The 27,986-nt window shown below is 36.9% G+C and overlaps 1 protein-coding gene across 1 annotated transcript; it reads left to right on the top strand.

Annotated features, from left to right (window-relative positions):
- The first annotated feature begins 220 nt into the window (after positions 1-220).
- LOC128641454 (E3 ubiquitin-protein ligase RNF170) lies at positions 221-27,986 on the top strand. Its single transcript, XM_053694095.1, has 6 exons — positions 221-942; positions 4,833-4,899; positions 11,960-12,065; positions 16,649-16,722; positions 17,351-17,449; positions 26,949-27,986. Exons 1-6 carry the CDS (start codon positions 905-907, stop codon positions 27,252-27,254), a joined length of 690 nt encoding a protein of 229 aa, XP_053550070.1. The 5' UTR covers positions 221-904; the 3' UTR covers positions 27,255-27,986.

Below are 27,986 nucleotides of genomic sequence, written 5' to 3'. Positions count from 1 at the left end.
GTTATGAGTTTTGTGAAACATTTTTATTACACAAAATCCTTAACTACTGCTCTCAGATCGCGGTATGGATCGTGTCGGTATAGGCTGTAACGCAAGCATTTTAGCCTGAACGTACAACCTGTAATGCGGTGCTATGGAAAATCTCGCATTCAAACGTAATTTTTTTGAGTGCAAAATGGACGTTGCGTTACAGGCTAAAATGCTTGCGGTATAGCTTTACTGCCGCGACTCGTAGTATGCGTTCCTGGCCATTCCACACGCAATGGCCAATTTTTTAGCGGTATAGCTGTACCACAAAACTCGTAATCTAGCCGATTGTGACTTGACAGCTCTCTATCTTTATTATCATATTCATTTCCTGTCCCTGCATTTGCAAAAGGTTATTGTGTAGGTAATATATTTGAAATCTGGTTAATTTCCTTCATAAGAGAATACAAATGGGGACATTTTATTTCTGTAATTTATCACATAAGCCTTTTTACCAGAAATATTCCCAATTGCCCAACCGTGTTGTACAATCTGCCACATGTGCCAAGCAACTATAGCTCTTCCCACATGTCATGTGATAAAAATACTTGTGACACCAACCTGATCAAGTTAATGTTTTGTACACGGAAAATTAATGTTTCAAAAACTTGCCTTACTAAATCATTTGCATATTTATGCTTGTGACAACTATTGACTGACTTCTTTTTTTTCAGCTTTAGATCTTTAATGTTATACTTTTTTTTACCTTTTTTGTTTTATTATGAAAACCTTGACACCAGTATCTCAAGTTAATGTTTAACAGCATCAGAGAGCCTGTCTGATAGGTGTGTGCAGTGTCGCTACGTTGCAGTAGCTTAAGTCAGCTGGTTGTGGGACGTGCAGGCAGTAGTCTAAAGTGAAGTATACAGAATACAACATGCTCAGCCACACGTTCTGTCCTACTTCAGGATCCAGGTAAGAGATGTCCTGAGCTAAACACAGCTGTATTATTATTAATAATTTATAGGCTTATTATGACGTTTGCCACTGTAGATTATAGAAAGAAAAGTGATTCTATATTATAATTGTACCTGTGAAATATTTGTAACTAACAAAAAAATGGTTATAAATAGGAAAATCCTGTTAAGTATATTTGCAATATATTTATTTTTATCGACCAAAGATACATTTTAGTTGGTGTCAATGTGCTCCAAAGACCACGCTTTTAATGCTACTTAATAAATACAAGAGGAGTAGGAGGGTTATGCTCTGAAGAGCTTGCAATCTACAGTATTATGTACACTTTTAACAATGCCTCACTAGTATAATGCAAGCTATATAGAGCTAAGTCTAATGCTCGTACCCTGCAACATACAGTTCTAGATGATAAAACTCAAGGATGCAAAAATGTTTACCATAAAACTAAATATCAAGGGTGCAGAAGGTGGCTCATCTTCTAATACCTTTTGTTTTAGTTTTATATCTTTAATATTTTCTACTCGCTTACCTCTCTCCTTGATCAGCATGGAAACTGGGACAAGTATAAAGAAACTGCCTTACAATTTCAGGGTATCTGGCACCTTTAAGATTTGGGGTGCAGCACCCTCTAGAAACATCATTGTCTGCATATATAACATCTATTGTCACAGATATCCCAGAAATAAGAGCATGTGTCTTGTTTATAGCAATATACAGACAAGGACAAAACTTCTAGTATTTTGGAGATACTATCAGTGCTGGATTGGCCCACTGGATACCGGGTCTTATCTCGACGGGTTGGTGGGCTGCTGTTGCCGTAGGGCCACAGCCTTGGTCAGGGAGGTCTCAGAGCGAGCCGTGTGTGCATGCATAGTGCATTTCTTCAAGACTGCTCTCCTGACAAGGGTGTGGGGGCCGGTGGCAGCAGAAATACCCAAGGCAAGATAGGGGTGGTGAAAACGGGGCCGGGGGGAACTTCTGGGGCAGGTCTTCAAAAATTTCCAGGGCTGGTCTGATTTTCCCAGTCTGGCCCTGTATATGACAATATATTAGACATTCAGAAATGCAATATATTGAGACTATACAATAAGAACATATTGAGAAATAAAAAAACTAACCCTGATCTGCCAGATAAAATGACTAGCACCCTACACGTATATGTTGGCTTATCGTTGCGTAAGACAGATAGGAATGTGATGTCCGGTATGTGAGAACTTTCAATAGTGCAGACTATGACACTGACAGCATAATAAGCTATTTGGTTGTATTAAACTTCATAACCAGTACAGCCTGTCACTCACAGCTTAGCAAGTGATATAAACTAGTCATTTGTGTTACAATTTGGGGTTTTCTTCGTTCTCTTGCTATCTTTATTTAAAAAGCAGGAATGTAAAGGCTAGGAGCTGGCTCATTTTAGGTTCAGCACCCTGGATAGCACTTGCTTATTGGTATACTACATTTAACCACCAATCAGCAAGCACTACCCAGGTGCTGAACCAAAGCTGGGCTGGTTCCTAAGATTACATTCCTGCTTTTTCAAATAAAGATACCAAGAGAACGAAGAAAAATTGATAATAGGAGTAAATGAGAAAGTTGCTTAAAATTGCTGCTCTCTCAAAATTGGGTTCAGTGTCCCTGTAAAGGAGATTGACTCAGCAAATGTAATAATAAAATGTATGGATTCCAGTAACATCACACAAGCACACAGTATCACTATTGTCAGCAGCTCTTTAAAATAAAATCATCTTAAGGGGACATGAACCCCCAAGGATCAGATAGAGCATTGCATTTTAAACAACTTTCTAATTTACTTTATCACATTTTCTTCTTTCTCTTTGTATCTATTTTGAAAAGCAGAGAAGTAAGCTCGGGAGCACTATATGGCAGCAGTTTTGCTAGAATGTTGTCCATTTGCAAGACCACTAGATGGCAGCACTTTTTCCTGCCAATACAATGCCTTGTGAATTGAGCACATTTTATAATAGAAGTCAATTTGAAACTTTCTTTAAAATTGTATGCTCTGTCTTAAAGGGACACTGAACCCAATTTTTTTCTTTTGTGATTCAGATAGAGCATGCAATGTTAAGCAACTTTCTCATTTACTCCTATTAGCAAATTTTCATCGTTCTCTTGCCATGTTAATTTGAAAAAGAAGGTATCTAAGCTTTTTGTTTGGTTCAGGACTCTGGACAGCACTTTTTTATTGTTGGATGAATTTATCCACCAATCAGCAAGGACAACCCAGGTTGTTCACCAAAAAGGGGCCGGCATGAAGAAAATTTGATAATAGGAGTAAATTAGAAGTTGCTTAAAATTGCCTGCTCTATCTGAATCATGAAATAAAAAATTGGGTTCAATGTCCCTTTAATAAAACAGTGTGTTTCATGTCCCTTTAATGCCTCTCAGTAGCAGGTATTGCAGAAAAATGCTAAACATATTAACAAAAGTAGTAAAACCTAATATCCTAATATTGTCTGGTCATATTCTCAGAATACAGAAATACTGTACATGCAATAGAGGTTAGAGCCTTACAAGTGATAGTGATTCTGTCATGTGACATAAACACTGGCAGACGATTCTCTGCTGGATGATCATTGGTAATTTGTAACATTTACATCACTGGACATTGCTAAAGGTATTGAGTGGCTTTAAAATAAAGTTTGGAGCTTTTTTGAACCATAAATGAGACAAGACAAAATAGTTTGCTACCTTTACAATTCATTACAGTTCTAGTAACTTTTCTGTATAGTTTCAACCCAGACTAGAGTTTACTTAAAACCGTAAACCAGATCTTTATTTACACAGCCTATTTAAGGCCCCGGTGCTATTAATAATCAGTATTTTTGTCAATAAAAAAGTGGTTGCGTTTGAAAAAGCCTCCTTTTTTGAAAGTGTTGAAGGCATAGCGCCTTTTGTCCTCTAATTGCATTCTTCCATTAATTATGCACACTCCAGCTTTGGATTGGCTGTAAGAATGAAAAAGTGCATAGAAGAAGGACAGTAGTAAGCTGCGTCTTCGGGGCTATAGAGAAAAAAAGGAAGGGTGCTGACAATACTGATATAGATATATAATACAAGATGTCCCTTTAATAATAACAGGATATATAGCATTTAAAAGTTAACCCTTAGAAGCTGGAGAAGGCTCTCTTTTGCAGCAATGACTGGGTTAAACACACTAATGCTGTAGTACTCACTTGGTCTGAACAAGGACATTTGTGTTTGTAAACTCTTTTTTGTAGGTCAGTGAGTTCTTTTTTTTATCTTGACATACATTCCTGTATTTGCCGACCTTTGCCCTGCAGTGCAGAAATTCTTATAGCTCTGCCTGATATCTCTCCCCCGGGGACGGTGTAAACATTTTGTAATTAATATTTATTTTGTGGAATCCAGTGAACTTAGAAACATAGAAACATAGAATTTGACGGTATTTAAGAACCAAAAAGGCCCATCAAGTCTACCCAAAATTTATGTTACTTTTTCCTTCGGATAGCCTTATGCATGTCCCAGGCATTTTTAAATTCCTTTACAGTCTTTGTGTTTACCACCTCAAATGAAAGTTTATTCCATGAATCCACCACCCTTTCTGTAAGAAATTGCTTCCTCAAATTTCTCCTGAATCTGCTACCCTCTAACTTTAGATTGTGACCCCTTGTTTGGCATTTATTTTTTTGTGAAAAATGCTTAAAAAGTTTAGTTATGACTTACATTTATAAATAAAAAATGTTTTGGTTAAGTATAACTAGTTTTAATAATGTATTCACCAGGACTCTTCATTTGAAAAGCCATTTACTAATTCAGCGCTCTAACGTTAGAAGGATAATGTTAAGATTATGATTTTTTTTGTCCTTATTAACTAGAAATTAATATGAACCTTTTTGTTTGTCTAGTATGAACAAACTTAGCCCGATTCCTCAGCAAATAGACAATGGAAAGAAAACCACAAGCAGTAAAAAAGTAAGTGCACTGCTAAGCTTTTTAAATGTGCTGTGTAATCAGTGTTTAACACTTTAGATGTCAAATGTCTACAAAGCGTTAACCTCTGCAGCTAAAGGATTAAAGAACTGTTTGTTATCATTTCCATGATGAATGTTTTAATATTAAAGGGTCAATTAAATCTGCTGTAAAATGTAATGATACAATGCACATCCGTTTGTGTCTAAAATCTACCTCTGCAATGTGTTTTACTCCTCTAGTGTGTCTTGTGTTCATTCTGCAGATGTCTGGTTGTACCCACATGATAATACCTTGTATTATCTATATCTTCATACTATAGATGTCTGGTTGTACCCACATGATAATTCCCTGTATTATCTATATCTTCATACTGCAGATACCTGGTTGTACCCACATGATAATACCTTGTATTATCTATATCTTCATACTGCAGATGTCTGGTTGTACCCACATGATAATACCTTGTATTATCTATATCTTCATACTGCAGATGTCTGGTTGTAACCACATGATAATTCCTTGTATTATCTATATCTTCATACTGCAGATATCTAGCTGTACCCACATGATAATTCCTTGTATTATCTATATCTTCATACTGCAGATGTCTAGCTGTACCCACATGATAATACCTTGTATTATCTATATCTTCATACTGCAGATGTCTGGTTGTACCCACATGATAATACCTTGTATTATCTATATCTTCATACTGCAGATACCTGGTTGTACCCACATGATAATACCTTGTATTATCTATATCTTCATACTGCAGATACCTGGTTGTACCCACATGATAATTCCTTGTATTATCTATATCTTCATACTGCAGATGTCTGGTTGTACCCACATGATAATACCTTGTATTATCTATATCTTCATACTGCAGATACCTGGTTGTACCCACATGATAATACCTTGTATTATCTATATCTTCATACTGCAGATGTCTGGTTGTACCCACATGATAATACCTTGTATTATCTATATCTTCATACTGCAGATGTCTGATTGTACCCACATGATAATACCTTGTATTATCTATATCTTCATACTGCAGATGTCTGGTTGTACCCACATGATAATACCTTGTATTATCTATATCTTCATACTGCAGATGTCTGGTTGTACCCACATGATAATACCTTGTATTATCTATATCTTCATACTGCAGATGTCTGGTTGTACCCACATGATAATACCTTGTATTATCTATATCTTCATACTGCAGATGTCTCGTTGTACCCACATGATAATACCTTGTATTATCTATATCTTCATACTGCAGATGTCTGGTTGTACCCACATGATAATACCTTGTATTATCTATATCTTCATACTGCAGATGTCTAGCTGTACCCACATGATAATACCTTGTATTATCTATATCTTCATACTGCAGATACCTGGTTGTACCCACATGATAATACCTTGTATTATCTATATCTTCATACTGCAGATACCTGGTTGTACCCACATGATAATACCTTGTATTATCTATATCTTCATACTGCAGATGTCTAGCTGTACCCACATGATAATACCTTGTATTATCTATATCTTCATACTGCAGATGTCTGGTTGTACCCACATGATAATTCCTTGTATTATCTATATCTTCATACTGCCGATGTCTGGTTGTACCCACATGATAATACCTTGTATTATCTATATCTTCATACTGCAGATGTCTAGCTGTACCCACATGATAATACCTTGTATTATCTATATCTTCATACTGCAGATGTCTAGCTGTACCCACATGATAATACCTTGTATTATCTATATCTTCATACTGCAGATGTCTGATTGTACCCACATGATAATACCTTGTATTATCTATATCTTCATACTGCAGATGTCTGATTCTACCCACATGATAATACCTTGTATTATCTATATCTTCATACTGCAGATGTCTGGTTGTACCCACATGATAATACCTTGTATTATCTATATCTTCATTCTGCAGATGTCTGGTTGTACCCACATGATAATTCCTTGTATTATCTATATCTTCATACTGCAGACACCTGGTTGTACCCACATGATAATACCTTGTATTATCTATATCTTCATACTGCAGATGTCTGGTTGTACCCACATGATAATTAGTTGTATTATCTATATCTTCATACTGCAGATACCTGGTTGTACCCACATGATAATACCTTGTATTATCTATATCTTCATACTGCAGATGTCTGGTTGTACCCACATGATAATACCTTGTATTATCTATATCTTCATACTGCAGATGTCTGGTTGTACCCACATGATAATACCTTGTATTATCTATATCTTCATACTGCAGATGTCTAGCTGTACCCACATGATAATACCTTGTATTATCTATATCTTCATTCTGCAGATGTCTGGTTGTACCCACATGATAATACCTTGTATTATCTATATCTTCATACTGCAGATGTCTGGTTGTACCCACATGATAATACCTTGTATTATCTATATCTTCATACTGCAGATGTCTGGTTGTACCCACATGATAATACCTTGTATTATCTATATCTTCATACTGCAGATGTCTGATTGTACCCACATGATAATACCTTGTATTATCTATATCTTCATACTGCAGATGTCTAGCTGTACCCACATGATAATTCCTTGTATTATCTATATCTTCATACTGCAGATGTCTGGTTGTACCCACATGATAATACCTTGTATTATCTATATCTTCATACTGCAGATGTCTGGTTGTACCCACATGATAATTCCTTGTATTATCTATATCTTCATACTGCAGATGTCTAGCTGTACCCACATGATAATACCTTGTATTATCTATATCTTCATACTGCAGATACCTGGTTGTACCCACATGATAATACCTTGTATTATCTATATCTTCATACTGCAGATGTCTGGTTGTACCCACATGATAATACCTTGTATTATCTATATCTTCATACTGCAGATGTCTGGTTGTACCCACATGATAATACCTTGTATTATCTATATCTTCATACTGCAGATGTCTGGTTGTACCCACATGATAATACCTTGTATTATCTATATCTTCATTCTGCAGATGTCTAGCTGTACCCACATGATAATACCTTGTATTATCTATATCTTCATACTGCAGATACCTGGTTGTACCCACATGATAATACCTTGTATTATCTATATCTTCATACTGCAGATGTCTGGTTGTACCCACATGATAATTAGTTGTATTATCTATATCTTCATACTGCAGACACCTGGTTGTACCCACATGATAATTAGTTGTATTATCTATATCTTCATACTGCAGATACCTGGTTGTACCCACATGATAATACCTTGTATTATCTATATCTTCATACTGCAGATGTCTGGTTGTACCCACATGATAATACCTTGTATTATCTATATCTTCATACTGCAGATACCTGGTTGTACCCACATGATAATACCTTGTATTATCTATATCTTCATACTGCAGATGTCTGGTTGTACCCACATGATAATTCCTTGTATTATCTATATCTTCATACTGCAGATGTCTGGTTGTACCCACATGATAATACCTTGTATTATCTATATCTTCATACTGCAGATGTCTGGTTGTACCCACATGATAATACCTTGTATTATCTATATCTTCATACTGCAGATACCTGGTTGTACCCACATGATAATACCTTGTATTATCTATATCTTCATACTGCAGATACCTGGTTGTACCCACATGATAATACCTTGTATTATCTATATCTTCATACTGCAGATGCCTGGCTGTACCCACATGATAATACCTTGTATTATCTATATCTTCATACTGCAGATGTCTGGTTGTACCCACATGAATTATTAAAGGTCATTTTTATTGTAATCCTCATGGCTGTACTTGTTTCATCTATATCTTCATACTGTAGATGTAAATGGACAGTAAATTCAAAATTAAATCTTTATGGTTCAGATAGAACTTGTAGTTTAAAATAACATTCCAATTCACTTATTTTATTTGCTTGGTTCTCTTGGTATCCTTTGTTAAAATGCATCAGTTAGGCTCAGGAGCAGCAATGCACTACTAGGAGCTAGCTCCTGATTGGTGACTACACATATATACCTCTTGTCATTGGCTCACCCAATGTCAGCTAGCTCCCAGTAGTGCATTGCTGCTTCATCAACAAAAGATACCAAGAGAAAGAAGCAAGTTTGATAATAGAAGTAAACTGGAAAGTTGTTTAAAACGACACGCTCTATCCAAATCATGAAAACAAAATGGGGTTCAAGTCCCTTTTAAAGGACCATTGAATGCAGTAGAATTGCATAGTTAACACGTGCGTAATAAAAAGACAATAATTTAACATCTACTGCTTCAAATAAGCAGTAGATTTTTTTACAGGAAAAAAAAATTCTCCCATTTTCTGGCCCCCTGTATCATGTGACAGACATCAGCCAATCACAGACTAGTATACATATACGCTGTGAGCTTGTGCACATGCTCAGTAGGATCTTTTTCCCCAGAAAGTGTGACTATAAAAAGACTGTGCAAAATGTGACAATGGAATTAAATTGGAAAGTGCCTTAAAGCTGTTGCTCTATCTGAATCATAAAAGTTTATTTTGGGGCATATTTATCAAGCTCCGTATGGAGCTTGATGCCCCATGTTTCTGGCGAACCTTCAGGCTCTAAAGACCGCTGCTCCATAACTTGTCCGCCTGCTCTGAGGCTGCGGACATCAATTGATTGACACCCCCTGCTAGCAGCCAATTGGCTATGGCTATGGCAATGATAAATGCTGAGAGCGTATGCTGGCGACATTTATCGATGTGCAGCGGACATGATCCACTATATCGAATCATGTCCGCTTGCACAATCATAAATATGCCCCTTTGACTTGAGTGTCCCTTTAAGTTTACTGCATTTTCTTGACCCTGCTACTTGCTACACATGGATTGTTTAGATTGTTGCAGGTGCTCATTTATAATGTTTCCTGACTGACCACAGTAAAACTATTCTAGAGGGTTTCACGGGTGTAGATTTACAAACACTGCTAACAAAATGTTATTTTTTAAATGCTTAGCAAATGATGTATTATGTATGCAAATCATTTGCAATGCCCCTTTAAACTGTTACAAACAAATAGGAAAAGTACTTATATAAAATAGATATGTTTCTGTAAATCCATATTTAAAAAAAACATTTCTATTGTCTCTTTAATAGACTAAACGTCCTGCAGGGAATGTATGTATATCCGAAGCACACTGTTCCAGTCTTTTATGCTCATTGAATTCAGTTCCACTTATTACGTGACTGAAAATATGGGTTGATGAGTTTACAGATGTTTTGTAAATTGTTGTCTTTGTGTCGCATTAATTCATAAGATGATTTGTTGGATGTAGATTATGTACACGACTCTGCTTTATTTAAACCACATAATTGTACATTAATTCATAAGATGATTTGTTGGATGTAGATTATGTACACAACTCTGCTTTACATAAGCCACATAATTGTACATTAATTCATAAAGATGATTTGTTGTATGTAGATTATGTACACGACTCTGCTTTATTTAAGCCACATAATTGTACATTAATTCATAAGATGATTTGTTGTATGTAGATTATGTACACGACTCTGCTTTATTTAAACCACATAATTGTACATTAATTCATAAAGATGATTTGTTGTATGTAGATTATGTACACGACTCTGCTTTATTTAAGCCACATAATTGTACATTAATTCATAAGATGATTTGTTGGATGTAGATTATGTACACGACTCTGCTTTATTTAAGCCACATAATTGTACATTAATTCATAAAGATGATTTGTTGGATGTAGATTATGTACACGACTCTGCTTTATTTAAGCCACATAATTGTACATTAATTCATAAAGATGATTTGTTGGATGTAGATTATGTACACGACTCTGCTTTATTTAAACCACATAATTGTACATTAATTCATAAGATGATTTGTTGGATGTAGATTATGTACACGACTCTGCTTTATTTAAACCACATAATTGTACATTAATTCATAAGATGATTTGTTGGATGTAGATTATGTACACGACTCTGCTTTACTTAAACCACATAATTGTACATTAATTCATAAGATGATTTGTTGGATGTAGATTATGTACACGACTCTGCTTTACTTAAGCCACATAATTGTACATTAATTAATAAAGATGATTTGTTGGATGTAGATTATGTACACGACTCTGCTTTATTTAAACCACATAATTGTACATTAATTCATAAAGATGATTTGTTGGATGTAGATTATGTACACGACTCTGCTTTATTTAAACCACATAATTGTACATTAATTCATAAGATGATTTGTTGGATGTAGATTATGTACACGACTCTGCTTTACTTAAACCACATAATTGTACATTAATTCATAAGATGATTTGTTGGATGTAGATTATGTACACGACTCTGCTTTACTTAACCCACATAATTGTACATTAATTCATAAAGATGATTTGTTGGATGTAGATTATGTACACGACTCTGCTTTATTTAAACCACATAATTGTACATTAATTCATAAAGATGATTTGTTGGATGTAGATTATGTACACGACTCTGCTTTATTTAAACCACATAATTGTACATTAATTCATAAGATGATTTGTTGGATGTAGATTATGTACACGACTCTGCTTTACTTAAACCACATAATTGTACATTAATTCATAAGATGATGATTGTTGGATGTAGATTATGTACACGACTCTGCTTTACTTAAGCCACATAATTGTACATTAATTCATAAAGATGATTTGTTGGATGTAGATTATGTACACGACTCTGCTTTACTTAAGCCACATAATTTTGTACATTAATTGAACTACTTTGTTTTTCTGGACCACTCTAGAAAATAATTTTATTCTTCCCATAATTAAATGTTTTGAAGAATGTAAACTCAAATAGTTAATATTGTATGGTTACCGGTAATTGTGACTGTTCAGCCAGTTTTCTAGTGGAAGAATAATGTTTTATTTAGAAACTTGCTCAATAATGATTTAAAAGCTAATTATTCTCATTTTATTTATAATTGTTATTCCTCTGATTTCAGGACATCAAATGTCGTCAGCCTCGTTTTCATAGTGATTTGAACTGTCCAGTTTGCCTTCAGACAGCCATCTTACCAGTCGAAACGAACTGTGGCCATTTATTCTGTGGTGAGTGAAATAAAATTATATCAGATTATGTTTAATTAAAGGAGAGGTCATCTCCTGGTGTTGTTGTAGGAGTCTGATAACACAGAATAACTTAGTATTATTTTGAATTTGACTTGAACAAAAGTAGAAACCTTGTCTACGTGAGGTAAATGAGAGCGGACTATAGTCCCTGATTGTAAGTTTTTGTCAAAATTTATGCCCTCACCAGACCCCTTTTGGAATGGGGAGATGCATTTTTTTAATTTAAATACCTTAGATTTCAAACTCCAAACTGAAGTCAAATAGATGAAAAACATTGCAAGTGTTGGACCAGTAGAACACATATCTGGTGACAGTGTCCAAACATAAGGCAGATTTGGTTAGAAGTCTCAAATGAGGCAGATACATTGCTTGGGATCCCCATTCCCCTGGGCCGTTGTCTTTGGCTGTTTAATAAAGTACCAAATAAATTCTCCACAATGTAAAAAAAAGTTATTTGATATAGGGAGTTATAGCCTAAAAATACTTATGGCAAGTAATTGTAAGAGAAGTTCTAATCCAAGAATAGCTCAATGGTTGCAAGAATATAATCATTCTATTCAACTGGAGGAGTATTACATAAAGGTTAGATGAATTGCTGTTTACATACAAATGAAGGTTACCTGGGAGAAATATATTGCAAAGACATTTGATATGCAATGTTCTAAACGGTTACTGTGAAACGTCATGTATATTGCTACTTTCAATCACTTTGTAAAGTAAAAGTTGAGAATTTAATTGAGGCGCAAGTAAGTAGTATGGGTTGTATAGGGTTGTATAGAATGTGTTCACGCACAATGGACTGTGTGAAGAATGACGCACTGGACAGATTACACATGGTCATAGAAGGTTTTGTTTAGTTATTTCTAAAAATGTAACCAGATAATTTACTTTGTCAACTGTGATGTTTCTGTTAGACACTGGTTTCAATAAAAATAAAATACAATTAAAAAAGTTAACGGTGGGTTAAAGATCAGTTTTCATTTTGACCCTATGTTCAAGAAGATGATGAATTATAGACTAGAAAAGGAAATGTCATAATGATATTAAAAATATATTGCACAATTTTTAATTTCATTACATATAAACAAAATACTTGATGAAAATAGATTAAATAACATTTCTGATTATTTCTCCCTTTTTCCCCAAGAGGTACAACATTTTTAATAGAATTAATAAACCTTTTTGTGATAAATTTGTATTCCATGCAAAGCTGTTAAATGAAATAATTATTTTTTCAAAATATTGATTTACCCAAATATTTATTTGACCAATTACTCTCATATACACTTAAAACGTATTGCATTCTGTTCCCCTGCACCCTGTTGTATAATTACAGCTCAGCGTATAGGCTTTATTGAGTCACTGACAAAAAAAATCTTTCAGAACTAATTCCTCATTTCTGACCTGTATTGTGCAAGATTCAGAACCAGCCAATCAGAGCAGTAACCCAGCCTACACACCCCTATGCGTTATTCATTTAATGGCATGCAGCACACACCTATGTCACAAAATACACCTTGCTATTTAAACCAGTCAAAACAAATACCTGACTAGTTTTAGTATTCAGACAGTGGGCCAGTAAATGTTTCCTATTAAAGGGACACTCAGGTCAAAATAAATATTTCATGATCCAGATAGAGCAGCAATTTTAAACTACTTTCTAATTTACTTCCATTAACAAAATGTGCACAGTCTTTTTAAATTTACATTCTGAGTCCCCGGCTTCTGAGCATGTGCAAGAATTCACATAATATACATATGTGCATTTGTGATTGGCTGATTGCTGTCACATGATACAGGGAGAGTGGAAATAGACATAGCTGAAATCTGTCAGAAACAAATCTACCCATTTGAAGTTCAGACTAAGTGCTATTGCATTGTCTTGTTATCTTGCATTTGTTTATTATGCAAATCTAATGTATTTACTGCTCCTTTAATATAGACAACATTACTACGTAAATGACAGAAATTTAAAAAAAATATATTTAAATAAACCGTTTCAATCAGTATGGGTGAAATGGACATTTTGATGAGAAAATAAGAAAACTGTAAATCATCAGAACATTTAATTACTAAACTTTTTCCTTGCTAACTATAATTTTAACTTACACAAAGGGGTTAAACACATAGACAAGACGCCTAAAGATTTAATTGCATTAGTAGTTGCTTTAAGCTGATATTAAAACAAACAGGAATATTACCTATATATAATACATATATTTTCTGTTAAAATGCACAAGGTTGTGTTGTTTTTAAATTGATAAATCAGTATGTGATGAGAAAGTGACAGAAACAGTTGCAGTCCTCTAATCCTAGAGTGTCATTATAGGTCATTTAGATGCTGGTCACAGTGCCCTCCTGTAGCACTTAGAACTTCAAATGAGTAGTAGATTTTTTTTCTGATAATTTTAAAAGTTATGTCTATTTCCTCCATTCCCCCTGTATCATGTGACAGCCATCAGTCAATCACAAATGCCTATATGTATAGTCTGTGAATTCTTGCACATGCTCAGTAGGAGCCGGTGACTCAAAAAGTGTAAATATAAAAAGACTGCACATTTTGTTAATGGAAGTAAATTGGAAAGTTGTATAAAATTGCTGCTCTATCTGAATCATGAAAGTTTAATTTTGACTTGAGGGTCCCTTTATTAAAGAGGAATGACCCAAAATTAAAAGCTAAAAAAATATCTGCGGTAGCACTAATTGTGTCTCCATATAGTTAGTAACATGCACCTAGCATTATGTAAAAGTACCATGTAGCAAAACTGCTAAAGTAAAATACTACAATAAAAAGAAAAGAAAACTGCCAAAGGAAATGCTCTCTTCTGAGGCAAGCGCACACCTACCCTCAGGAAATGCTCTCTTCTGAGGCAAGCGCACACCTACCCTCAGGAAATGCTCTCTTCTGAGGCAAGCGCACACCTACCCTCAGGAAATGCTCTCTTCTGAGGCAAGCGCACACCTACCCTCAGGAAATGCTCTCTTCTGAGGCAAGCGCACACCTACCCTCAGGAAATGCTCTCTTCTGAGGCAAGCGCACACCTACCCTCAGGAAATGCTCTCTTCTGAGGCAAGCGCACACCTACCCTCAGGAAATGCTCTCTTCTGAGGCAAGCGCACACCTACCCTCAGGAAATGCTCTCTTCTGAGGCAAGCGCACACCTACCCTCAGGAAATGCTCTCTTCTGAGGCAAGCGTACACCTACCCTCAGGAAATGCTCTCTTCTGAGGCAAGCGCACACCTACCCTCAAGAAATGCTCTCTTCTGAGGCAAGCGCACACCTACCCTCAGGAAATGCTCTCTTCTGAGGCAAGCGCACACCTACCCTCAGGAAATGCTCTCTTCTGAGGCAAGCGCACACCTACCCTCAGGAAATGCTCTCTTCTGAGGCAAGCGCACACCTACCCTCAGGAAATGCTCTCTTCTGAGGCAAGCGCACACCTACCCTCAGGAAATGCCTCCAAGGATTTTCTGTTACAATAAACCAGAACATTGATCTGTGCATGGAGGGTGATGGACACGTGAATAATGATTTATTTTAGTTTTAGTGCAGTTGATACACTCTTTATATATAATACCATCAGCATCACTAATTGATATAAAAGTATTATTTTATTATTATCTGTAATTCTCTGATAAAGCCCCTCTGAGAACCGGTTGCTTCATTAGTTTTATAAAACATAAAGACTGTTGGGACATTCTTACCGTTTATTCATCACTATGGCAACAACCAACTCTGACTTGAATTCAGTTTTCAAATCACATGAGGATTACTAAGTTATATTGTATGAGTACTTGATACATACTAATGAGTTATATCCCATTTTAGATTGTTTTGAGCAGATCACTTATTTTACACTGTGGAAATAAAGTTTTGAAATTGTAAAAGCTATGCCCTAAAGAGATAGGTTACAGTGCTAATAAAGTAACATTATAGAACTTCTTTAGTGCCTGAAAGCCTAGAAAGTATTTTATTATTTAATATACGTCAAAGGGACATGAAATCCTTCAGATAGAGTACACAATTTTAAACAACTTTAAAAATGTACTTCTATTATCTAATGTGCTTGATTCTTTTTGTAAAAGCATATCTAGATAGGCTCATGAGCTTGGAGATAGCTGCTAATTGGTGGTTGAACTTGTATGCCCAATTTTATTGACTTACAAATGTGTTCAGCTAGGAGTGCATGGCTGCTTCTTTAATAAAAGATACCAAGAGAATGAAGCAAAATTGATAACAGAAGTAAATTGGAAAGTTGTTTAAAAAATGTTTAATATAGATTTATGAGTCATGAAAGAAACATTTTGGGTTTCATGTCCCTTTAAAAGAAGTTACGTTGAATAGAAAATGTAGAAAACGAATGTTTTGCTATAACAATGCTTTGTTTTGTATAAATGTAGTTTTAATATACACTTGTATGCTAAGGGAATCCTAATGGGTTTGAAAATGTCTAATAAACAACTGGTAGATACCGGTATCCTGACTTGAGAAATCCGGTATTTAAACTAACTTTACAATGTTCCTTTTTTGCTTCATTTTTAACGTGTCTGTTTCTTTTAGGCCCCTGTCTTATGGCGTACTGGAAACACGATCCTTGGCTAGGACCTGTTAGTTGCCCACTATGCAGGCAAAAGGTAACTACTAGTGGACAGGATGGGAACTAAATGGATATTCTTGCTGTCTTTCTGTGAAAATTCATAACATTGCACTATAATTGCTAAGCAGGGAAAGTTCAGGAAAGAAAGTGATGTTTAAAAAATAAAAATATTTTTTATGTTGGCCAAAACTTATTCCTATTTTTCTGAGGTTCTGGTTTACTCTGGGTTACTTGACAACTCGAGGAGTAAAGCTGGGTTATTTCTTTAAAGCATCAGAGTTTAATTCACAACCTATAAAATAATTTAGCAAACAAGCTTGCAAGTAGGAGAATCCAAACCCAACTTTAAAGGAAGCCAGAATTGTGAATTCTGTTTAAATTACCTTTCAATGAACCAATTCCATTACTTAGAATAAGCCTCATAGTCACATTTATATACAGACAATTAGGCCTTTTATCACTTTTCAAGGAACATAGTTTTACGCTCACATTTAAGGGATAAAAAGTACATCATAAAAACCTTACTTTAATTATACTTTGTCCAAGTAGCACCGTTTATCATTACTGTTTCACGTCAATTTGTCACTAGAAAGGTCTGCTATGGCAAATTTATGCTTTCAGTACAAACATATTATTAATAAAATGATACATTTTGCCTTTTTTAGGTCATTCTCCTCTACAATGATTTCTGCGAACATCAACAGGATGAGATAAGCAGAGACATCAATCACTACAATAAATGCTTCTCTGGAAAGCCACGACCTGTAAGTAAATCTGCTTCTGTGCACATTTTGTGACAATATTTATTATGTAAAAAGAAGCGTTGTTGTTATGGAGGAAAATAATTTTACACCACCTGTAAACTGAATAGTGCAGTGTTTATCGTACAGTCTTATGTGACCTGTACCCTGTGTGATTTCATATGTGACAGATGGCTAGACTTATATGGGGACATAAGATGCCCTGTCGACTAGAAATAGCATACCCCTAAATTGCATTTTGATTCTAAGGTAGAAAATGCTTTAACTTTATATTAGTTTTGCCTTTGGAATAAAAGTTTATTTACTTTTTATTGATTTATTTTTTACCATAATTGGTTTGTGAACTTTAGTAGCATTGGCAGTAAACTCAATTAAATGATACCATTCTTTATTAGCAGTAAGAAACAAAAAAATGCAAATATTCCCTTGTAGCAGAAGATTAGATGGTAACATTTTCAGTATACAGTAAACTCCCAGTTAACCGGTACCCATGGAGATTGGTAGATTCCGGATAAGTGTAGTCTCTGGTTGCTTGAGAGTTACTATTAAAAATAGGCCTAACTAGTTCTATAACCCATACTATACTATAAACGCTGTATTTACTTGATGTTAATATTTAAATACAGTAAATAAAAGCAAATTATTCATTAATATTAATGCCGCCTTCGTTCAGTCCCGGGCACAATTCATAAAAGCTAAAAGAAAAGTAAAAAGAAAAAAAGCATTATAAAATATAGACATCTAACGACTACAGATAAGGAAAGAAACCTGATTACCTTCTTGTCAACATAATGTTAGTGAATGTGGCATCGAATAGTCCAATGATGTCAGATTCAAACTAGATTATTTCTGGTTTATTGAATTGCGGTTGTGAAATTACAAATGAATCAATTACAGTCAATTATGTTAGTACTCAAACCTGCAACATTCAACAGTTATTTAATCCTGCTAGCACTATTATAATAATAATTGTTACCTAGGGTATTATATTTAGAGGCCAATTTAACAAATGTCTTACGGACCTGATCCGACAGTGCGGATCAGGTCCGCAAGACATCGTTGAATGCGGAGAGCAAAACGCTCTCCGTATTCTGCATTGCACCAGCAGCTCTTGTGAGATTGATTTAATTATATATGTTGTGCAACAAACATTGAGAAAGTTAATATTATATAATGTTAGCTTAAAGGGACATTAAACACTTTGAGGTGGTTATATAAAATGATAAATCATATATAAAAAAAAAAACCTCTGCAATATACTTTCATTATTTATTTTCTCCCCTTTTCCTGTAATTCCATTGTGAAATTGTGTTCTTTTCAGTTCCTGTTAGAAATGGAAGTGCAGAACACTGTTATATTCCTCACAGCCATTGGCTGCACACTCTAGTGACCTATGTCTCTAATTGGCCACAGCAGAGACGGTAACCTAAGTTACAACATGGCAGCTCCCATTGTTTTATAGAGATTAAAAATTTACACTTATTTTGTCAATATTATGTCAATATTTGAACAGTTAAAGGGACAGTCTACCATAGAATTGTTATTGTTTTAAAAGATAGATAATCCCTTTATTACTCATTCCCCAGTTTTGCACAACCAACACAGTTATATTAATGTACTTTTTACCTCTGTGATTACCTTGTATCTAGGAACCTTCTTCCAGCCCCCTGATCACATGACTGTGACTGTTTATTATCTATTGTCTTAAAGGGACAGTCTACCATAGAATTGTTATTGTTTTAAAAGATAGATAATCCCTTTATTACCCATTCCCCAGTTTTGCATAACCAACACAGTTATATTAATACACTTTTTACCTCTGTGATTACCTTGTATCTAGGAACCTTCTTCCAGCCCCCTGATCACATGACTGTGACTGTTTATTATCTATTGTCTTAAATTTAGCATTGTATTGTGCTAGATCTTAAATAACCCCCTGTGCCTGAACACAGTGTTATCTATATGGCCCACGTGTACTTTCTGTCTCTTTGTGTTGAAAAAAGATTTAAAAAGCCTGTGATAAGAGGCGGCCCTCAAAGGCTTAGAAATCAGCATATGAGCCTACCTAGGTTTAGTTTAAACTAAGAATACCAAGAGAAAAAAAGCAAATTTGATAATAAAAGTAAATTGGAAAGTTGAATAAAATTAAAAGTCCTATCTGAATAATGAAAGTTTAATTTATACTTGACTGTCCCTTTAATGAAACTTTATAAAATACATCTACATGTTATTCTCAGACTTATCTTTTATTTGACTGCATAATTCTATCTAACATTTGTTTAGTGTTTAATGTCCCTTTAAAGGGACATAGGGCATACAATTTTAAACAACTTTCCAATTTACTTTTATAATCTAATTTGCTTTGTTTTCTTGGTATTCTTTTTTGAACGCTAATCCTAGGTAGGCTCATATGCTACTTTCTAAGCCCTTGAAGGCTGCCTCTTATCTCAATGCATTTTGACAGTTTTTCACAGCTAGACAGCATTAGTTCATGTGTTCCATATAGTTAACATTGTGCTCACTCCTGTGGTGGTTAATTATGAGACACTGATTGGCTAAAATACAAGTCTGTCAAAAACACTGAAATAAGGGGGCAGTCTGCAGAGGCTTAGATACAAGGTAATCACAAAGGTAAAAAGTATATTAATATAACTGTGTTGGTTATGCAAAACTGGTAAATAGGTAATAAAGGGACTATCTTTTTAAACAATGCAAATTCTGAAGTAGACTGCCCCTTTAATATTGGTTTCAATTTTAGCTGGGTGGTCAGTAAAATCAGTTGGGTGGTGTGTCCATTAAATAGGTTTTGGGAAAAGCATTGATTAATGTTAACTTGCATTACTTAGATCACAAGGCTTATTTAAAGGGACACTCAGGTTTTATTACATTTTCATGATTCAGATACTGCATGTCATTTTAAACAACTTTCCAATTTACTTCCATTAAAAAAAATGTGCACAGTCTTTTATATTTACACTTTTTTTTGAGTCACCAGCTCCTACTGAGCATGTGCAAGAACTCAGACTATACGTACATGCATTTGTGATTGGCTGATTGTTATCACATGGTACAGGGGGAGTGGAAATATACATAACTTTGAAATGTGTTAGAAAAGAATATACTACTCATTTGAAATTCAGACTAAATGCTATTGTATTGTCTTGTTATCTTGCATTTGTTGATTATGCAAATCTGTTGTGTTTACTGGTCCTTTAAGATATTTGGCATACTCTATTTAAATCAAGTACATTTTATCTTACTGTTCCTTTTTAACCCTTTAGCATTAGCTATATATGTCAGACAGGAGGCTAGTTAAGAAAAAACAGCATATTTTTCTCCAACATAGGTGTGTCCGGTCCACGGCGTCATCCTTACTTGTGGGATATTCTCTTCCCCAACAGGAAATGGCAAAGAGCCCAGCAAAGCTGGTCACATGATCCCTCCTAGGCTCCGCCTACCCCAGTCATTCTCTTTGCCGTTGTACAGGCAACATCTCCACGGAGATGGCTTAGAGTTTTTTAGTGTTTAACTGTAGTTTTTATTATTCAATCAAGAGTTTGTTATTTTAAAATAGTGCTGGTATGTACTATTTACTCAGAAACAGAAAAGAGATGAAGATTTCTGTTTATATGAGGAAAATGATTTTAGCACCGTAACTAAAATCCATGGCTGTTCCACACAGGACTGTTGAGAGCAATTAACTTCAGTTGGGGGAACAGTGTGCAGTCTCTTACTGCTTGAGGTATGACACATTCTAACAAGACGATGTAATGCTGGAAGCTGTCATTTTCCCTATGGGATCCGGTAAGCCATGTTTATTAAGATAGTAAATAAGGGCTTCACAAGGGCTTATTAAGACTGTAGACTTTTTCTGGGCTAAATCGATTCATTATTAACACATATTTAGCCTTGAGGAATCATTTATTCTGGGTATTTTGATATGATTATATCGGCAGGCACTGTTTTAGACACCTTATTCTTTAGGGGCTTTCCCTAATCATAGTCAGAGCCTCATTTTCGCGCCGGTATGGCGCACTTGTTTTTGAGGACAGCATGGCATGCAGCTGCATGTGTGTGGAGCTCTGATACATAGAAAAGTCTTTCTGAAGGCATCATTTGGTATCGTATTCCCCTTTGGGCTTGGTTGGGTCTCAGCAAAGCAGATTCCAGGGACTGTAAAGGGGTTAAATATAAAAACGGCTCCGGTTCCGTTATTTTAAGGGTTAAAGCTTCCAAATTTGGTGTGCAATACTTTTAAGGCTTTAAGACACTGTGGTGAAATTTTGGTGAATTTTGAACAATTCCTTCATACTTTTTCGCAATTGCAGTAATAAAGTGTGTTTAGTTTAAAATTTAAAGTGACAGTAACGGTTTTATTTTAAAACGTTTTTTGTGCTTTGTTATCAAGTTTATGCCTGTTTAACATGTCTGAACTACCAGATAGATTGTGTTCTGACTGTGGGGAAACCAAGGTTCCTTCTCATTTAACTATATGTATTTTATGTCATAAAAAAATTTAGTAAAAATGATGCCCAAGATGATTCCTCAAGTGAGGGGAGTAAGCATGGTACTGCATCATCCCCTCCTTCGTCTACACCAGTCTTGCCCATACAGGAGGCCCCTAGTACATCTAGTGCGCCAATACTCCTTACTATGCAACATTTAACGGCTGTAATGGATAATTCTATCTAAAACATTTTAGCCAATATGCCCACTTATCAGCGAAAGTGCGACTGCTCTGTTTTAGAAAATTCTGTAGAGCATGAGAACGCTGATGATATGGTTTCTGAAGGGCCCCTACACCAGTCTGAGGGGGCCAGGGAGGTTTTGTCTGAGGGAGAAATTTCAGATTCAGGAAACATTTCTCAACAAGCTGAACCTGATGTGATTACTTTTAAATTTAAGTTGGAACATCTCCGCGCTCTGCTTAAGGAGGTGTTATCCAATTTGGATGATTGTGATTATCTGGTCATTCCAGAACCACTATGTAAAATGGAAAAGTTCTTAGAGGCCCCGGGGCCCCCCGAAGCTTTTCCTATATCCAAGCGGGTGGCGTACATTGTTAGTAAAGAATGGGACAGGCCCGGTATACCTTTAGTACCTCCCCCCATATTTAAAAAATTGTTTTCCTATAGTCGACCCCAGAATGGACTGATGGCAGACAGTCCCCAAGGTCGAGGGGGCGGTTTCTACTCTACACAAGCGCGCCACTATACCCATAGAAGATAGTTGTGCTTTCCAAGATCCTATGGATAAAAAATTAGAAGGTCTGCTAAAAAAGATGTTTGTTCAGCAAGGTTCCCTTCTACAACCAATTGCATGCATTGTCCCTGTCACTGCAGCCGCGTGTTTCTAGTTTGATGAGCTAGGAAAGGCGATTATTAGTAATTCTTCTTCTTATGAGGAGATTATGGACAGAATTCGTGCTCTTAAATTGGCTAATTCTTTCACCCTAGACGCCACCTTGCAATTGGCTAGGTTAGCGGCGAAAAAATTCTGGGTTTGCTATTGTGGCGCAGAGCGCTTTGGTTAAAATCTTGGGCAGTGGATGCGTCTTCCAAGAACAAATTGCTTGACATTCCTTTCAAGGGGAAAACACTCTTTGGCCCTGACTTGAAAGAGATTATCTCTGATATCACTGGGGGCAAGGGCCACGCCCTTCCTCAGGATAGGTCTTTTCAAGACCAAAAATAAACCTAAGTTTCGTCCCTTTCACAGAAACGGATCAGCCCCAAGGGCTACGTCCTCTAAGCAGGAAGGTAATACTTCTCAAACCAATCCAGCCTGGAGACCTATGCAAGGCTGGAACAAAGGAAAGCAGGCCAGGAAACCTGCCACTGCTACCAAGACAGCATGAAATGCGGGCCCCCGATCCGGGACCGGATCTGGTGGGGGGCAGACTCTCTCTCTTCGCTCAGGCTTGGGCAAGAGATGTTCTGGATCCTTGGGCGCTAGAAATAGTCTCCCAAGGTTATTCTCTGGAGTTCAAGGGGCTTCCTCCAAGGGGGAGGTTCCACAGGTCTCAGTTGTCTTCAGACCACATAAGAAGACAGGCATTCTTACATTGGGTAGAAGACCTGCTAAAAATGGGAGTGATTCATCCTGTTCCATTAGGAGAACAAGGGATGGGGTTCTACTCCAATCTGTTCATAGTTCCCAAAAAAGAGGGAACGTTCAGACCAATCTTAGATCTCAAGATCTTGAACAAGTTTCTCAAGGTTCCATCGTTCAAGATGGAAACCATTCGAACACTTCTTCCTTCCATCCAGGAAGGTCAATTCATGACCAAGGTGGATTTCAAGGATGCGTATCTACATATTCCTATCCACAAGGAACATCATCGGTTCCTAAGGTTTGCATTCCTGGACAAGCATTTCCAGTTCGTGGCGTTTTCTTTCGGATTAGCCACTGCTCCTAGGATTTTCTCATAGGTACTAGGGTCCCTTCTGGCGGTGCTAAGACCAAGGGGCATTGCTGTAGTACCTTACTTGGACGACATTCTGATTCGAGCGTCGTCCCTTCCTCAAGTAAAGGCTCACACGAACATTGTCCTGGCCTTTCTCAGATCTCACGGATGGAAAGTGAACGTGGAAAAGAGTTCTCTATCTCCGTCAACGAGGGTTCCCTTCTTGGGAACTATAATAGACTCCTTAGAAATGAGGATTTTTCTGACAGAAGCCAGAAAAACAAAACTTCTAGACTCTTGTCGGATACTTCATTCCGTTCCTCTTCCTTCCATAGCGCAGTGCATGGAAGTGATAGGTTTGATGGTAGCGGCAATGGACATAGTTCCTTTTGTGCGCATTCATATAAGACCATTACAACTGTTCATGCTCAGTCAGTGGAATGGGGACTATTCAGACTTGTCTCCGAAGATACAAGTAAATCAGAGGACCAGAGACTCATTCCGTTGGTGGCTGTCCCTGGACAACCTGTCACAAGGGATGACCTTCCGCAGACCAGAGTGGGTCATTGTCACGACCGACGCCAGTCTGATGGGCTGGGGCGCGGTCTGGGGATCCCTGAAAGCTCAGGGTCTTTGGTCTCGGGTAGAATCTCTTCTACCGATAAATATTCTGGAACTGAGAGCGATATTCAATGCTCTCAAAGCTTGGCCTCAGCTAGCGAGGGCCAAGTTCATACATCAACCATCAGGGGGGAACAAGGAGTTCCCTAGCGATGGAAGAAGTGACCAAAATCATTCTATGGGCGGAGTCTCACTCCTGCCACCTGTCTGCTATCCACATCCCAGGAGTGGAAAATTGGGAAGCGGATTTTCTGAGTCGTCAGACATTGCATCCGGGGGAGTGGGAACTCCATCCGGAAATCTTTGCCCAAGTCACTCAACCGTGGGGCATTCCAGACATGGATCTGATGGCCTCTCGTCAGAACTTCAGAGTTCCTTACTACGGGTACAGATCCAGGGATCCCAAGGCGGCTCTAGTGGATGCACTAGTAGCACCTTGGACCTTCAAACTAGCTTATGTGTTCCCGCCGTTTCCTCTCATCCCCAGGCTGGTAGCCAGGATCAATCAGGAGAGGGCGTCGGTGATTTTGATAGCTCCTGCGTGGCCACGCAGGACTTGGTATGCAGATCTGGTGAATATGTCATCGGCTCCACCATGGAAGCTACCTTTGAGACGAGACCTTCTTGTTCTAGGTCCGTTCGACCCACTCCAGCTGACTGCTTGGAGATTGAACGCTTGATCTTATCAAAGCGAGGGTTCTCAGATTCTGTTATTAATACTCTTGTTCAGGCCTGAAAGCCTGTAACCAGAAAAATTACCACATAATTTGGTATATCTGTTGGTGTGAATCTGCAGGATTCCCTTGGGACAAGGTTAAGATTCCTAAGAGTCTATCCTTCCTTCGAGAAGGATTGGAAAAAGGATTATCTGCAAGTTCCTTGATGGGACAGATTTCTGCCTTGTCTGTGTTACTTCACAAAAAGCTGGCAGCTGTGCCAGATGTTCTAGCCTTTGTTCAGGCTCTGGTTAGAATCAAGCCTGTTTACAAAATTTTGACTCCTCCTTGGAGTCTCAACCTAGTTCTTTCAGTTCTTCAGGGGGTTCCGTTTGAACCCTTACATTCCGTTGATATTAAGTTATTATCTTGGAAAGTTTTGTTTTTGGTTGCAATTTCTTCTGCTAGAAGAGTTTCAGAATTATCTGCTCTGCAGTGTTCTTCTCCTTATCTGGTGTTCCATGCAGATAAGGTGGTTTTGCGTACTAAACCTGGTTTTCTTCCAAAAGTTGTTTCTAACAAAAACATTAACCAGGAGATAGTTGTGCCTTCTTTGTGTCCTAATCCAGTTTCAAAGAAGGAACGTTTGTTGCACAACTTGGATGTAGTTCGTGCTCTCAAATTTTACTTAGCAGCTACTAAGGATTTCAGACAAACTTCGTCTTTGTTTGTTGTTTATTCTGGTAAACGGAGAGGTCAAAAAAGCAACTTCTACCTCTCTCTCCTTCTGGATTAAAAGCATTATCCGATTGGCTTATGAGACTGCCGGACGGCAGCCTCCTGAAAGAATCACAGCTCACTCCACTAGGGCTGTGGCTTCCACATGGGCCTTCAAGAACGAGGCTTCTGTTGATCAGATATGTAAGGCAGCGACTTGGTCTTCACTGCACACTTTTTCTAAATTTTACAAATTTGATACTTTTGCTTCTTCTGAGGCTATTTTTGGGAGAAAGGTTTTGCAAGCCGTGGTGCCTTCCATTTAGGTGACCTGATTTGCTCCCTCCCTTCATCCGTGTCCTAAAGCTTTGGTATTGGTTCCCACAAGTAAGGATGACGCCGTGGACCGGACACACCTATGTTGGAGAAAACAGAATTTATGTTTACCTGATAAATTACTTTCTCCAACGGTGTGTCCGGTCCACGGCCCGCCCTGGTTTTTTTAATCAGGTCTGATAATTTATTTTCTTTAACTACAGTCACCACGGTAACATATGGTTTCTCCTATGCAAATATTCCTCCTTAACGTCGGTCGAATGACTGGGGTAGGCGGAGCCTAGGAGGGATCATGTGACCAGCTTTGCTGGGCTCTTTGCCATTTCCTGTTGGGGAAGAGAATATCCCACAAGTAAGGATGACGCCGTGGACCGGACACACCGTTGGAGAAAGTAATTTATCAGGTAAACATAAATTCTGTTTTTTGTTTGTTAATCACAACCTCCTTTCTCTGCAGAGATAACTAATTTGTGATGATAGTGAAGTTTTTTTTATAGGAAGCCTAAGCAGAGCACCTGTCATTGTAACTAAACAGGTGCAGGGGGGAAAACCTCTGAGAATACTCTTTCTGAGACAATGCAACATTATATGAGATGGTAAATTATATGAAAAACTGTGTGTGGGGTGGGGGGCAATGGAGATATGATAGCGAGGAGAAAAGTGTCCCTCTAAATTGTTTAAAAACATTGTTGTAATTGATCTGTCCATATTTTTTGCACCCTTCATAACAGAGCGTTTTATATTTTAACCTTTTCTTTCCTTATAGTGCATAGACTACCTTTATGACCTGCCCTCGCTACTACACCTAGCTTTGAGAAGAATCTTTACCATAGGAGGTCTGGTGTGGATCTTTTGTCTCAGAGTGGTCTTATGCTCATTTGGAGCAGTAATGTGTTTGTCGTCCACCTTTGATGTGATTCCTGACTCCCTTTGTGGAATTCTCAGTGCAATCGATGATCTGGTTGTTGTGTTCCTTCTTTTAATCTGCATGATAAACATTTGCCAGCAACTTAGATCTGAAGGAATACACATGGGCCACTCAACCATCCAAAGCAACCTGTCAGAATCTTGATAACCTCCATGATTACCTGTGTCTCAGAGCAACATAATCTTTTATTTTACATCTAGATACATTTATTGGCTTCACATCCAGGTAATTTCCCGCACTCTTTGTGAGACCATGTAGCTGCCATATCTCTGACCATTTCTCTTAGAGCAACATAGTCAGCATCTATATAAAGACACTTTAACCGTCAGGTGACTGGTTTACAAGACTAGTATTGGTTGATTTAACAACTGAAGACAGACTTTTAATTTGTGAGACTAGTAAAAAGAAAAAGGGCTCAAAACTTATATGCTGTTTTATGGATTTTGCTCTCAACGTATTTTTGGGCAGAAAGGGACGATCCTGGAGGGATACTATGTATTTTAAAAGCTGAAATTTGAGCTTAAAATTTGGACTTCCGATGGAGGGCAAATAATGGATCAACACAGAATAAGGCGGATACAACTAATGAATTGGACGTACAAAACCAATTTATTTTCTTACTGAAAATGTCATTTGTACAAGAGGTATTGGATATAAATAACTTTTCTAGTTCATATCGTTAAGGTTCTGATCTACGATATAAACCAGATAGTGCTTCCGGCTTTGAGTACCTCACTGTACTTGAATTTAAAGTGTTACATAGTATCTGTGTGTTTTGTAAAAACTGTAAATAATATGTATTTATTTCAACCTCTGCATTTATACGTTGTTTTTGTTCTTGATGTAAGTTTTAAAATAAAAACCTGCTACATTTAA

Source organism: Bombina bombina, chromosome 10, assembly GCF_027579735.1.
Source record: "Bombina bombina isolate aBomBom1 chromosome 10, aBomBom1.pri, whole genome shotgun sequence".
NCBI classification, from domain to species: Eukaryota; Metazoa; Chordata; class Amphibia; order Anura; family Bombinatoridae; genus Bombina; species Bombina bombina.
The sequence above is the reverse complement of the archived record's forward strand: the minus strand, read 5'-3'. Positions and strand labels throughout refer to the sequence as shown.

Bases quoted from the DNA above. Each gene is read 5' to 3' on its own strand.
- LOC128641454 (XM_053694095.1), top strand. From the start codon at position 905: ATGCTCAGCCACACGTTCTGTCCTACTTCAGGATCCAG. The intron at 12,066-16,648 runs GTGAGTGAAATA...TGTTTCTTTTAG, and splicing joins CTGTGGCCATTTATTCTGTG to GCCCCTGTCTTATGGCGTAC. The intron at 17,450-26,948 runs GTAAGTAAATCT...CTTTCCTTATAG, and splicing joins TCTCTGGAAAGCCACGACCT to TGCATAGACTACCTTTATGA.